The 15506-nt window shown below is 30.9% G+C and overlaps 1 protein-coding gene across 1 annotated transcript in view; it reads right to left on the bottom strand.

Annotated features, from left to right (window-relative positions):
* LOC106643972 (uncharacterized) overlaps positions 1-15506 on the bottom strand; it is a 41109-nt gene that overhangs the window by 11501 nt on the left and 14102 nt on the right. Inside the window, exons 2-3 of the mRNA XM_089589092.1 lie at positions 1267-1632; positions 216-647 (exon numbers count right to left, since the gene is read on the bottom strand). Coding sequence (XP_089445218.1) covers positions 216-647; positions 1267-1632 — 798 coding nt within the window. The remainder of the gene's footprint in view (positions 1-215; positions 648-1266; positions 1633-15506) is intronic.

Raw genomic sequence — 15506 nt, 5'->3', positions numbered from 1 at the left:
ATTGTTTAATGAATGTACTCAGCATATACTCATAAAAAAAATCAAGTTCAACAAATTGTTAAAAAAAAAAAAATTTTCATCATATATTCGTGACAAAAGGTAATAAGAAAATGTGCGGACTTGTACATTGTCATAGTTTAAACGACACTTTGAAAAGAAGCATAAAATTCGAGAGAAAAAAGAAAAAAGTAAGAAGAAACTTGGCTGCGAATTACCTCTTCCTGCTCGTCGGCACTCGTCGACGGAGTCACGAAATTCACATGAGAGGGCTCCTCCTTTTGCCTGTGCGAAGCACCCTCGTAACGATTTTTCGGCTGCTTCAAGCTGTAATCCTTAGCGGCGTCCCCTTGGGGTCGGTTCCGTAATATCGATTCATCGTGAGCTTGTCGGTAATCTTGTTCAGAACTAGTGGCAGCTGAATTCGCAACGTTGAATGGGCCGTTTGGCTTGTGCTTAAGTCCGGGCTCGGCTAAGTGGAAGTTTTGAGCTCGAAATACTGGAGGTAGAGCGTCAGAGGAGGGCACGGGTGGTACTAGGACCTCCGGCGCCAATTCCGGCAGCGTTTGGAGATTTACGATCGTGCTCTGATGAAGCGCCTGTTTCTCACTCGCTGGACTTCCAAAAGTGTTTGGCTGGTAAGCATGCGACTGGGAAATTTTTTGTACGTCAGATTATAATTTAGTTATGATTACTAGCATTTACATTACTTCTTGAAAATTTAATTGAAACATTGATCTCTGCATGTAACAAAATAGGTGGATGACAAGCAAAAAAAATTTTCGGACTATAATTCTTTACGATAGATTTTTTTTCAAAGAAAACTTATGTATTTGAAACCAATAATAATTCAATGTTAAATTTGATATCCAAGTATAGAAAATATTACATCATCAAAGCCATTGAATATTTCCCAGTGGATTTAAATTAATTTAAAATGATAAAGATATTTTAAAAGCCTCGGAAATTTTTTAAGCATTTTACAATAATTTAGAAAAACTTTAGACCATCGCTAATTTCAAATTTATTTTAAGTCGTTTAAAGTCATGCAACGACTTTAAAGTTATTTTAAGTAATCTAGTGACTTTAAAATCATTCTCAGTGTGAAAAGAATTTGAAATACTTAAAAAAATATCTAGGAATATGAAAAACTTTTGGTGACTTTAAAATATTTTCATATCTTTTAAATGGCTTTCAAATACTTAGAGCGTATACTGCGATGTAGTTCCCTTATAAAAACAAAGAAAAAAAAACAAAAAAGAAAATTACCTGTAATAGTTGCTGCTGGGCCTTGAGTTGCTGTTGTAGCATCAAAAGCCTCTGAATGCTCTCCTGAGTCTTTTGTAATTGCAGCAGCTGATCCTGATATTGTTGCTGCAAAGCCGGTGGAAAAGACACCGCGGGCATGGGAGCGGCTGATTGTACACTACTGTCAGCTAGAGCAGGAGTTGCTGGAGCTGCAGGAGCTACTGGCGGTGCTACGGGCACGGCGTTCTGGATTTTATGGCTGCCACGAGGATTCGCGAGTGGAATCCACTCGCTGTTTGTAATCTGGCGTGACCATCTGTCGTTTTCAGCCTGCGTCCCACTCAGGATCCCGATACACACCACCCATATTAGTGTTTTTTGTACAATCTGAAACAAAAGGATAATCATCGTACGATTATTAAACGTGTAAATGAATGAGAATTTTAAATACATCTTTTGTCATTTTCCTTTAATAGGAGAAGTTCAATGAGATCATAATTATTAGCTCTTCAAAAGGTACTAAGAATTTACCTCCATGGAATATTTAAACAATTTTTTTTTTCTTTGTTTCTAAATTTAGTCACGATGTCTTTTTTGGTAATCAATAGTGACGATATTATTGCCCCTTGACACTTTTATGCATTACTTTGAGAACGTACTTTATCGTTGTCAATTTTCATTCATATAAAAAATAAAAAAAACGTATTCGATATTTTTAAATGACCTGCATTACGAATCCAATGGGATAAAAAAAGATCTTTATTCCAAGCACCATCATACTAACATTTCAAACAACATAAATCTGGTCCAAAAAGCGTTCTAGACTAAATTTTTTATTTTTTATCTTTACGATCAATAATGTTTTACGAATCTCTAAAAAATGTAGCTGAACATTATCTAAGCATTAGTTTTGTTAATGCTGTAATTGGACTCCTTACTTGAGTAATAAACTTGATTTTACTGCATGTTTGCAACTTTTCTCATATTTCTGCAGAGATAAGGAGAAAAAGTATCGGTATTCCTGTAGACGTACCCTAATGAAACAACGTTTTCCAACTTCCGGGAACTTGTAGTTACAAATTTTTTGTGGAATGGCTCATTTGACGCGTTTATTGCGTGATTCTTCTACATGACCGTAATTACGCAATTTGACACTTTCAACATAAATTGGTTCAGCAAATAAATACAGAAGTATAAAAATTGGTTATTTACACTCTAACTATCGCCAGATACTATTTTACTTAACAATTACAGATAAGCTTTTCAACAGCCAAAAAAAAACATCATTTTGCGCTTCTTGTGTAAGAAAAAGTAAAAAAAAAAAAAAAAAAAAAAAAAAAGAACACGCTCTGGCAGCCTTGGGAACAAGATCAAAAACACCAAAACTGCAAAAAAATTGGCACACCAGGTTGTATACATCAAGCAGGCAGTCATTATCATTGAGACACCATTAGCCCATCTCGTGTAATACACTCTCAGAAAGATGTAGACTGCGACCGTTCGTCTAACGAACTGAAAATCTCGCAGACTTGTAATACTGGCGAATAATACACGCCCATGCGTATGCACTGGCTTACGGAGATTTTCTAATTGACCGATCGGCACGAAAATACCGTGCTGCTGTTTCTCGGCATATTGCAGAAGGAGCAGGTACAGAAGCCGGAAATTTTCTCTCGCGTGCCATGGAGCGAGTCAGTGGGTATACGGACTTGTAAGAAAGTGACGGGCGCTAAACTGAGTCTCGTTTATTCTGCTCTCGTAATTGTGGAGAATCCGAGAGGCGCGCCTACGCTCGCTTGCTCTTTAAAAGGGATGCTGATGTTTATTTGGGCGAATGAGGAAGTGTGACGTTTGCGGACTTTTTATTGCAACCCTGTGGCTATGCGCGTGTGTGTGTTTTTCTTGTTACTTAATGTTGTTGACCATTTTAGGTGCGTAGGTAATTCCTTTATAACGTGTTTAGTACATCATGCAAATGAATTGTAGGCTTGAAAATCCATAAAAGTTAGATATTCATAGAAAATCCATAAAAGGCTTTTTTGTGCATCGGTGAAAAAATACCTCTTGCTTATGACACACTGATTAGCAAATACATTACTTTACGAAAAATGCTAGACACTCGATATTAGTACACTACTGGTTAAAAAAGTTTCGTTTAGACATACTTTCTGAATAGAGAAATATTTCTTGCACTTCTTTTCAAGAGTACGACAAAATTCTGATGTATGCACTATACTCATAGAGTTGTTCAAGTTTTTTTACAACAAAAGGTTTCATGAAGTAATGAAACTAGTATGTTGTAAACAATCAGAAAACATTTCGTTAACATTGAAAAACATTTTTTTAATGTTTGGCATACCTTTAATACTCTTTAAAAATAACTCTAATATTCTATTAAAAATATTTTGTAAGAATTCATAAATATTTTATAAATATGTCATGCATATCGATAAAAATTTTTTAAAAATTTTGTAAATAATTAAAAACATTTTTTGAATATTTTGTAAGCATTTGAAATGTTTAGAAAGCATTATGCAAACACTAAAAGCAGTTAAAAATTTTTTTAAAACAATTAAAAACGTTTTTAAAACATTAAAAACAATTTTTTTTAATTTAAAAATAATTTAAAAATATTTCGGGAACAAGTACATATATTTTAAAAATACTTTGTACAAATTTACATTCGAAATACTAAGATAACAATAGGCAAACACAAATAACATTTTAAAATATTTATGAGAGATTTAGTAATTTTTTTTTAAATTAACAAATCATTTCAAAGTAGTTAAAAATATGTAAAAAATATTTTTTAAAGTATTTTTTAAGCAGTAAACATTATTTTTAAATAATTTGTAAAAATTCCTAAGCATTGTAACTAGTTCTGTGAAGAAAAAAAATATTTAAAAATAATTTTTCACTATCAAAAATTATTTTTTAATAATTATTTTTGTAAATATTAAAATATATTTCTAAAAAATTTTTTTAGCATTAGGAAACATTTTTCATAGTTTTGAATACTGTTTTAAATACTTTGTAAGCTTTTAAAAATTATTGTTTGTAATATTTTTTAGGTACTTAAATATGTATTATAAATGTTTCATAAACATGATTATACATTTTTTTTAATCATTTGTGTGGATTAATCATTATTTTAAAAATTAAAAAAAAAAATTTTTGCGTGCCGTGAACATTGACATACATTTCCAAAATACGGTGTAAAAATCTAAAAATGTTTTGAAAATGTTTGTGAATAGTTATAATACTTAAAAACAATACTTAAATATTAAAAACATTATACAAATTTTTAAAAAGAATTAAAATTTTTTTCTATATTTTTAATCATTTAAAAATAGTTACAAATATTACAGAATATTTTAAAAGTATTTTTTAAGCAGTCAACCTTATTTAAAAATAATTTATCAAAATTCATAAGCATTGAACATAATTATAGGAACATAAATAATATTTAAAAACAATTTTTTCAATAGTAAGAATTATTTTTTAATAGTTAATTTTGTAAATATCGATATACATTTTGGAATAATTTTTCAGGCATTAGGAAATATTTTAAAAATATTTTTCAAAAATTTTTCATAATCTTAAAAACTTTGTGAGCATTTAAAAATTGTTTTTAATATTTTCTAAGCACTCAAATATATATTATAAATATTTTTTAAATATTATTATACATTTTCAAAATAATTTTTTATGATTGAATAATACTTTTACAATTGTTTGTAACAAAAAAATTTTTTTTTATGTGCCTGATACACTTTCAAAATACAGCGTAAAATTTTAAAAAAATTTTGAAAACGTTTTTCAGCGCTTGTACTACTTAAAAAAAATACATAACCATTAAAAACATTATACGAATTCTAAACAGGCATTAAAAACATTTTGTTTAATTTGTTCTCAATAAAAAATAGTTAAATTTTATTAATAAATATCATGAATATTTTTTATAAGAAGTAAACATTTAAATAATAATTCATGAACATTTATAATCATTTTAAGTAATTCTGTGATATTAATAACGTGAAGGAATAATGAGAAAACAATATGTAAAAATTAAAAACATTTTATATGTATGAAGTAAGATTAAAAAATATTTTTCAATAATTTGTAATTTTTTTAACAATAGTTAAAAAGATTTCAAAATATTGTTAAAATTATTTTGTAAGCAGCTATCATTCTTTAAAAACTTATTTGTGAAAATTTTAAACATTTTAAAATTATTGTGTGAAAAATAAAAAAAAAATTTAATAATTTTTTAAACATTAAAAAAAAATTTTAAGACATTTAATAAATATTATAAAATATTTTTAAATAGTTTTTTAACATTAAAAATATTTTTGAAACATTTATTAGATATTAAAAAATCTTTTTGATAATTTCTTAAGCTTTAAAAAATATTTAAATTACTTGGTTAAAATGAAAAACAGTTTTGATAAAAGTTTTTTTAATATTAAGGGATATTTAGAAATCAATATGTAAAAATTAGAAAAATTTTCAAAACACAAAATAGGAATTTAAAAACATTTTTTGATAATTTTTAATTATTTAAGTATAGTTGCCGATGTTAAAAAAAAATTTTTTTTCAATGTTTTGTAAACAGTGAACATTGTTAAAAAAATAATTCATAAATTTTTAAAGATATTTTAAGATAATCATGTGAAAATTAGAAAATGTTTCTTAATAACAAAGTGAACATTAAACAATATTTTAATTATTCTGTTAACATTAAAAATATTTTTTTTAGTTTTGGTAACATTTAAAATTATTTTTTAATGATTCAATATACATTAAAAAAATTTTTTAAATATTTTTGTAAATTTTGAGAAATATTTTATTATTTAAAAATTTTTTAAAGACTTAAAAATTGAGTTAGAAATTTTGAGAGTATTTTAAAATTGTTTGAAATATTTTATGAACATTAAATATATTTTATAAATATTCAGTAAATATTTATAAATTTTTTTAAAATATTTCGTAACCATTAAAAATTTTTTTCAGTAATCCGGTTATTTAAATTTAGAAAAAACGTCTGGTTCTTTAGAAAGAACGTCTGGTTAAAATTTCAAAAAGATTCATCACAGGATTCTATCTCTACCGAACGTCCTTAAAATAATCAAGTTCATATATGTTATAGAGCTTTACATATTTTGAGCTTTTAAAAACTCTTGACGGGTAATGCTTTTTAAACTTGCAGACTTCTAAATTAGAACTTTTGAAAAATCATAGTTTCTGATATTCGTATGGTGTTGTAAACCACATGATTTTTGCCTTGTGATATTTCAAGGTATTTTTACAACATTTTTAAAAATAGTTTCAGTCAGCTACAGAACTCTTAAAAAGAACAATAAACATTTTTTTTAATATTTGAAAAACTATTTTTTTAGTTCTAAACCCACATCCGCACTACCTCATCATTACTAGTGAAAACCCGCAATAAGAGAAAAAAAATCTAAAGTATTCTTGTCCTCATTTGCAAAAGGAAAGTACGGAATGAGCATGCGTGCGCGTTCTTACTCAATATTTATTAAACGGCGTTAAAGCGCGAGCGCGTTAGATGGAGATCTGAAGAAATTACTTGACATGAATTCCCTGATCCGATTAATTTAACCCACAACACGATCATCCTCTATGTTAACAGTCTAATTTTTCCCTATGAAACTCGCACATCTATAAACGTACAAACATAATCTTAAATTTGAAATCCGCATCCCCTTACTAATTGAAATACTTGCGTAAATTGAAAGACAGAATCCATTGAATGAAAAAAGGCAACATCACTGAATTTAATAGAAACAATCTTTCACAGTAACTAACAATTAGGCAATGCGTTTAATTGTTCTTTATGGTATAGGCACTTTAAGAATAGTACTATAAACTTCGGAAACTTTTCAAACATGTAGTGCCCTTGTAATAGGTACATCTCAAAATTTCGAAACTCCTTCCAAAATTTAAACACATATTTATCCTCATTTCCTATTATCAGATCACCTTGTTCTTCGACGAACGTAACGGCGCAAATGAGAAAAAAGAAAAATGCAAAAAAACATCAACTTTCTCTTCAAAGATTCCACTCGTCAAGAATCACGTGCGTAAAAAATCTCTCCTGCCGGCGGTGAGCCTGCTTTCCACCTTCAGATTTTAATTTACACATCGGAAGACCTGTTAGCAAGAGAACCGGTTACGCGACGCGGAAGCTATACTTATGCACGTGCGACCAGGAAACAAGCTTATTTATCGACTACGCCTCCTTCGCATGCAGTACTTAGATATATTCGTGACTAAGCCATCATCCTCCACGTTGATCGTTGATAGTGTTTGGCAATCTCGTCACTGAAGCAATAATTTTCTTGTTGGCGATTGGCATGTGGTGACAATGTCTTGCTGTAAATAGCTTGTTAAGCATCTGCATTTTTCTGTTATAAGCTTGCACACCCGTCGATGCCATTTTTTCGATACTCACACAATTGTTATATACTTAAAGGCGATATTGCCATTTTTCACGGTTTCTTCTACATTTTTACTAACGTTTATATGTTATACATGTATATTTTTCGTCAATAGTTTCGTAGTAGTCACAAAATTGAGAAATTTAACAATTATGGAATATGAAAGTAATATTCGCACTAGATAGGAATATACTTTGTTAGTTACAAATTGACGACGTTTCGTTTACACAATAGGTAAACCTTTTAAGTCGGAAACAACTAGGAATAATCGAATATTGTACAAGTCAATTCACAATTTAAATTTAAAAAAAAAAAATCATATTTTATGTACGAACAAAATTCCAATGGGAAGTAGAAAAAAGTCTCAGTCACATGATCTTATAATTTTTTTATAATTTACTCCCTATTTTTTATAAATGGTAAAAGTAGGGGATTGATTTTTTCAATAAAATTTTCTTTGCCATTGTGTTATCCCTGAAATTTTGATAAAGTCAATAAGATAACCATTGACTTGTAAAATTAATTCAAAAAGGTTTTGTCATCAACAACTTTCTCTACGAGTCAATAAACTGTTCCCATTTTTTCAGATCATTAATATCTCTGACGGATTGAAGCAAGTAAATATTTAGTCCTTCGCTATAAGGAAGTAATTAGGATCAGAAAAGTTTACAGGTTTACTAATACGGAAAGCCATTATTCTAAGAAATCTATGTTGTATGGCCTCTAGACAACACGACCAGTAAACCAATAATGGAGTCCAAGTCGGATTGGCGTATATCAGGACGGATGTAACAAAGACGGAATATATATAGCATTTTCAAAGTATTGACTTAAATTCTAATTGTTAAATTAGTTCAAAATTTAACCAATTTCATTAATGTGTTTGCAAGTTCCAGCATCATTGACGCAAACTTTGAAGAACTTTGTGAAGAATGGGCTGTTTTTTGTAGTACTACTAGTATTGATTATTTATTTTTTATGTTATTTATTTATTTTTTTTTTTTTTTTTTTTTTTTGAGAAACAAAATAACTTTTCTCTGACATCTGCAGTCTAAGAGCTGATAAATTCTATTCTAAAATAAAACTTGCTAGTTTTTATGATACAAGCACAAAAATATGCATTGCACTTTAACTCAAGCTAAATTATACTTTTTGAGACGGTATACTTACATGCTTATGTTCGTACATGTTTATACAGAACACACAAATGTTTACACAGCAGGGATTACCCGCATCATCCCTATAATAGTTGCAAAATTTATTTTGTAAAAAAAATGAAGATTTATGGATGGCCACACTTTTGTCTCTGATAAAAATACAAGACGCTCTTATTTGGCAGTTAGACCTACAAAAATTACCATAAAAAATAAATGATACCGAGAAAACGAAAGAGTTTCTGCTTACGCAACGTCGTCAAGCTGGATTCCTCTTCTTGAAATTTTGTTTGTTTTCGAGAATTGCTTTTTCTTTACGTCCTGTGTGGAATGTGAGAAGGTGTAGAAAGTTGAAAGGCTAATACCCATCAGCGTGTGAGTGACGATTCTTTTGATATTTTCGAGACTTGCGTCTATTGATGGAGAAGTGGCAGAAAGTGAAGTTACACAAGAGCCTTACATAGTAATGGAATTCGAATGGACACATTGTGCAATAGAAAATAGAAAGGTGAAAAGTTTAAGCAGTCTTCGGATAATCGGAAAACGTTTCTTGATGTATGAGTGGCATTGCGATATCGTTTGAAATTAAATAAAAACAAAAATGGTACTTTAGACACATTCTGCAAATGATAATTTTTTCAATGGTTATAAGAAAAAAACAATAAATTTATTTTATAGAATATACCTCAATAACAATTTTGATACCAAATAGTTCTAACTATGAATATAAGAATCTAGTACACAAATAACAGTTTTTTAATACCTTTTCAGTTGTGTTGGGACGAAACAATTTAAAGTTAGCAAAAAAGTACCTTGATAAATTTTTTAGTGATAATTTTTCATTTAATTAAAATTTAATATTAATTCCAGAAATAATTTTAATTTTATTGGGACTCTTAGATTGAGTGATCTGTAATTTTTGGGTTATAATTAAAAAAAAAAAATTAGTTTCCATAATTCCAGAAACAGCTGAACAAAAACATATTATCTTTTTAGAATGATTACGAATCATCTAATCAACACCATAGTGATTAGATAGCAGAATGGACATGAACAAAAATTAAAGTAAACGGGATTTTTTTCTTGTTTTCGCCATTTAAATTTCTAAAAAATCTAAAAATTATTTTGGTTGATGATTTAAAAATAAACTTAGCAGTCCCATTGATTTTTGCGTTATTAAATTTTTTTGTTTTATTAGATTTTCTTTGTTAGTCAAATTGTTTATTTATTAATTATTTATTATTATGTATACTATAATTTTTATGTTTTATTTATACATTATTGTTAATTATTATTTTACTTGTTATTCATCATAGAAAAAAACTATTATGAATTCGTAAAATGTTTACAGTTTATTTATTTGTAACTGATATCATTTGAATAATTTTGAGAACCAATCACGCGTTTTCCTATTTTAAATTAGTGCTAATTGAATGTTCATTTATTTATTCAAATCACATATAAACGATTCGAGTAGAGAAGCAAAACATAACGATCGAAACGAAAAACTTTGCCCAATCGGTTCTTTTTTAACGTTAATCAAACGCCGCCCGGAGTTACACGACGGATCGGGCAATACCCTCAAGTTTCGCACAGATAAAATAGAAAAGCAAAGAAAACTCCGTATCCATTCATTTCTTTATCCTTTCCAGAACATCTGGCAGTAATTGGTCGATGGAGCACATGTTTCATAGCTTATGCTCATAGTGCAATGACTGTCGATATATCCATTTAGAAAATGTAAAAACCATTGCCCATTTGGGCGTGACCGGACCGACGAAAAGGAGGTTGAGACCTCGAGACTGTATCCTTTCTCCCGATGTACATACTCTTTCTTTCATTCATTCCGGGACAAGTAAAAGTAACACGCATGATTTTTTTTCGGGCTTGAATATTTTTCACTCTCTCTTGCTTTTATTTTAATCAAAAAACTTGCTTTTAATCTCTTGGGTTCTCTCCGGTACAGCTCATTTATTGGATGTGGTCCATACTTTTTTTTTCTTTTTTCAATGTGAAAGCGAGAAATTCGCGAAAAAGTATAAGGAGACATTCAGGAAACACGTGTGATTTGTAATGTCATGTGACACGATTCTGTACTTTACGATATATTAAAATACAGTTTGTTGGATTGCATGTATGTATCACACAAAGATTTTTTTTTCTTTTTAATCTTGAATTTTTCAATTCAAAGCAACTTTTAAACGAAGAGAGACCTTAACATTTTTAAAGTCTTGTAGAGTGTAGTATTAAAAAAAATTAGATGTTATTTAATTTTTTTGGTCTTATAAGTCATTTGACTACTTTGGTTGGGCTTAAAAAAGTTTATAGTTGCCACTTCTTATTGAAAAAAAGGAAATTTGATTAACCTTCGGTCAAAGACCCGTCAAGGACTTTCAATTAACTTAGATGTAGTTATTTACGATTAAGCCCCTATACATCGAAACTTAGTAAAGACGTTTAAAATCTCAATTAAATCCTCCAACATTGACACAAAGATCATTATCCTATTATTACAAAGTCCAAATAGGACAATCTCCCTAGTTTCCATACAAATCTGGATATTGTTGAAAACTCTCCTCAACAGTTGGTTTGCAAGAAAAAAATGTAAGTAATTTTTAATACCTACCATATAAAAGAACCGAAAGTAAATAAACAACAACCATACTCATCACCAAATAATAGGTAGGCACTAGAATACTTTACAACCCTATCGAGCAAGCAATAGAAACCCTCATAAACACCTTACGGCATCAAACGTGGAGAAATTCCTTCAACTCCAATTCTAACAATAGCAAAGCAAGAATACCGATTTCTCTAATTAAAAATATATAACCTATCACTTTTACTGCCGATTATTTTTTTTTTTTCTCTTACAAAACCATAGATCCTTGCTAACCCAGTTTCAGTTTCTCATACCCACAGATGAAACATACTCAAAACTTTCGTGTTCGAAAAAAAAAAAAAAAAAAGAAGCCAAACAACCTTCACCAAATTTCTCCCGATTTCACGCTCACTCTCAACAATCGATGATAAAAAAGAAGAAGAAAAAAATCATCCTGCTGCTTCCCTCTCCAACAAACCCACGGAGGGTATCGAATGCCCATAACCCTATACCGATCGACGCAGCACAACCATGCAACTCCCGGCAGCCGAGCTAATGGACGTATATTCATTACACAGAAAGCAAACACCGTCCTTACACACACGCATGGTACGGACGAGCAATGGAAAAAAAAAAAAAAAAAAAAAAAAAAAAAACTAGGACGTTACAGAATCCGAAGCCCCCCGCTGATACAAGATGGGCTAGGCGGAAAGGAGAAATGACTTTCTCCGGTTCTCGCACAAGGTGCGCCGAATTATCCCGAGGCGCCTCTCTTCCCTTTCCTCCGTCGCACGTGCATATACGTGTGCGCGCAAGTACACGTGTGCGATTGGCGCGATCCCAATTCCCGTGAGGTTAATGCGCGCTCTAAGCGCCGCCGCTCGCGGAGTAATTATATCGATCGCGTGTGTATATAAAACCCCGGGAGGAGGAGGAGGAGGAGGACTCCGGAAAAAGGAGGTCAGCGCACCTTTCTCTACGTCAGAGGGGCCCAGCATCTTACGGTACGTGTATCTCCTTTTATTTTAGCTTCTTTCTCTCGCGATCGGGCAACTGTCCTTGCCTCCGGTGTGCGTGTGTCTGGAGCAAGCGAGCATGCACGGGTTACCCGGCAATGGGTGTTTCCTGTACCGGTATGCTGATCAATTGCCGAAGTGATTTATCACGCGAGCGGGAGATTATTGGCTCACGTGTGTAGAAATACCATGTGAAGTTGTATAGCGATACAAAAGCAGGTGTGGGAAAAACAAACAACGTTCACTGCCGATGTATCGGCCGTTGCTATTGTTTGCGATTGGCAGGGTTGGCGGGGATGTGTTTGCTTTGGGTGGTGCAGTTTAGAAATGAGTATTTGGTTAATAGTTGGATCAATGACTGAATTGAGAAACAAATTGAGGATCGTCTCTGAAAGTAGAGCATCCCTATAAATCGGCAGTAAGTATTAATTTCTGTACACTGTCTCCAAGAACAATGGCCCATTACATGTATGGGAAGTATATTATTTAAAAAATTTCAGGTAAATTATATGGTTCAGTTGATGGAAGAGCAATCAAATTAAATTCCAAATGATTTGATGACTTAATCCCACAGTCTTGGTCATTGAATCCTATTGTCAATTGTATTGAGCTGGAGAGTAGATGATTCGGATATACGTATATACATCGGTGCAATGTAATATCGCAAATTGAATGTTTGTTGTTCAAATACATACTTTATACTTGTTTGTGTTGGTGAAAAGTAAGACGTTAATGAAATTATAAATTTTTACATTTGGATTTTATAAACATTAAAAAGAGTGTGCAGCATTGAAAAAACCTATGGTCATTTGAAAATCTAATCCGAATAACTTCTTCAAGACCACTTTCATGAAATACAGTCAATGACATTTAAACTCATGTATCAAAAATAGTCTGTATTTACCTAAAACAACGTGACCTGCCGACAACAACAATTCAAGATACTGTTAATATTTAAAGGAGTTTTGGAGCATCCTGGCGTTGATAATTCGCAAACTTTGCCAAATTTCTATTCTGTTTCTGTATATCTCACATGGCTTTAGAAGGTTTACAAATATTTGCTAGTAAACAAGGAAAAAGTTTTCTGATTAATGACAAACAGTCGTACACACATTAATATGTATATTATTGCATATTATTTTGTTTTCAAGTTATGCTATAATTCACAAATTTTTTTGCAAGCTTGATGCCTCAAGTAACCTTTTTTTTATTTTAATAAAAAAATGTCTTTATATAAAAAATGCTTTGTCTTTTTCAAATCCAAATGTGAAAAACTGACCTTAGTATTTAATACAAAGTCTTCCTAAAAAAATAACATGTGGATGTTGTTTTCGTCTAGCACAGGATAGATAACTCAAAATCTAAAATTCTGATCTCCGTATAGAGTACAAAGATAAATAATGTAAAATAAGTGATTTTTTAAAATTATCATTTGTATCTTTTTTAAATCCAACTGACCCAAGTGATCGCTCCACCGATGACTTGATTCCTATTGTGCCCCAGAATCTACAAATAGAAACAAAAATAACCTGTTCAATACTTCCAAGCAGAATTAATTTATCTTTGTAGGAACGTTTGAAATCCATTCAGACAGGAGTTCATAAACAATGCAAAGCACCAAAAATAAGTCAACGGGTATTACATGCATGCATTTTTTAGTACATACTACCAGTCCCAAGCTTGGATAAAGTGTGGTGGACCCAACTTGGTATCAGCCATTGATAGATCATTTGCTAAATCTTTTTTAGTGGTGCAGTTGTAGTAACAGAAACAGCAAATTCAGGTTTGAGAGAAAAAATAGTGTCATTGAATTTAAGAAAAAAAATTTCTGAACTAATTGTTTATAAAAACACCGAGATCAAAGCTACATTATTGTATAATATTAAATCAATTATTCACCTCTGAACGTTCCATATTTCAAATAAATGTCCGATTTCACAAAAATAAAAGAGTAACCATCGAAAAATACCTCGAAAATAAAACAGTACACCAAGTTCAGCGTTGTCAAAGGATTATCAATTTATTTGAAGGCAAAAAAAAATAACTAATCACGGCTAACAATACATACGAGTGCCATAAGAGCCCAGCGATCACGTTAAGGCTTGCGAGCACGAAAAACAGCAGCAATCCAAGTTATTTTCCTACAGCACATATAGTACACGTATACATTACCCATACGGTTTCTCAACGCTCCGATTGTCAGAGCGAAACGCGATACGCATCCGCCTGACGCTACTGTTGCGCGCATGATACCACGATGGATCTCAAAAATAACTATGACCACAATATCGACTAATAAAGGAGCTGACGTATATACCGTGAAAGACGATGAGCTTCATTACCTCCCAACCCTTCGGTATTTTCACGTTACATTTCTGGTTTTATCTCTGGCTGGGCGACTTTTTTTCATAAGCTCGAGATTAGTTCATTATTTTGTAGATATACTTGTCTTTGTATTTGGTTCATCTAAATATTAATAATAATTAATATACATACCTTGCTTCCCTAAATGTTAAATGATAAATGCGTGTGTATATTTTTTCGTTTTTTTTTTTTTTTTTTTGGCTTATCATTTGGTTACATTTTTGGTAATTCTGATATGATGAACTATATTAAGGAAGTGTATCTGGTCAAGCTACATATAAAAAAAAAATTTTGCACATGTTAAAAAATACAGAGAAAATGTTTTTACAAATATTAGAGACAATGTATCACACAGTATAATACTCGAGGCACGAATGCAGCAAAAATTTCCTTCCAACATGAAAAATTCCAATTTTTCGTCTTTTTTACGAAGGAATCCTCATGGAAATAATAGTGCCATTTTAATGAAACTGCAATAAGCAATAAAAAAAAAAGTTTAAAGATTGCTTTTATTCTAAGATTTTGTTGATTCATCTATATATTATTTTCTGAAATTTGTAATTATTGTTTAAGGTTGTACACAGGCGTAGACAACTCACGGTGCTAACAAAACAAGTCTTGAGAGTCACATTTAGAATTTGACTCTTTTAATACTTACTACATA

Source organism: Copidosoma floridanum, unplaced genomic scaffold, assembly GCF_036245765.1.
Source record: "Copidosoma floridanum isolate Cflo_tuat_1 unplaced genomic scaffold, Cflo_Japanese_pri ptg000007l, whole genome shotgun sequence".
NCBI lineage: Eukaryota > Metazoa > Arthropoda > Insecta > Hymenoptera > Encyrtidae > Copidosoma > Copidosoma floridanum.
The sequence above is the reverse complement of the archived record's forward strand: the minus strand, read 5'-3'. Positions and strand labels throughout refer to the sequence as shown.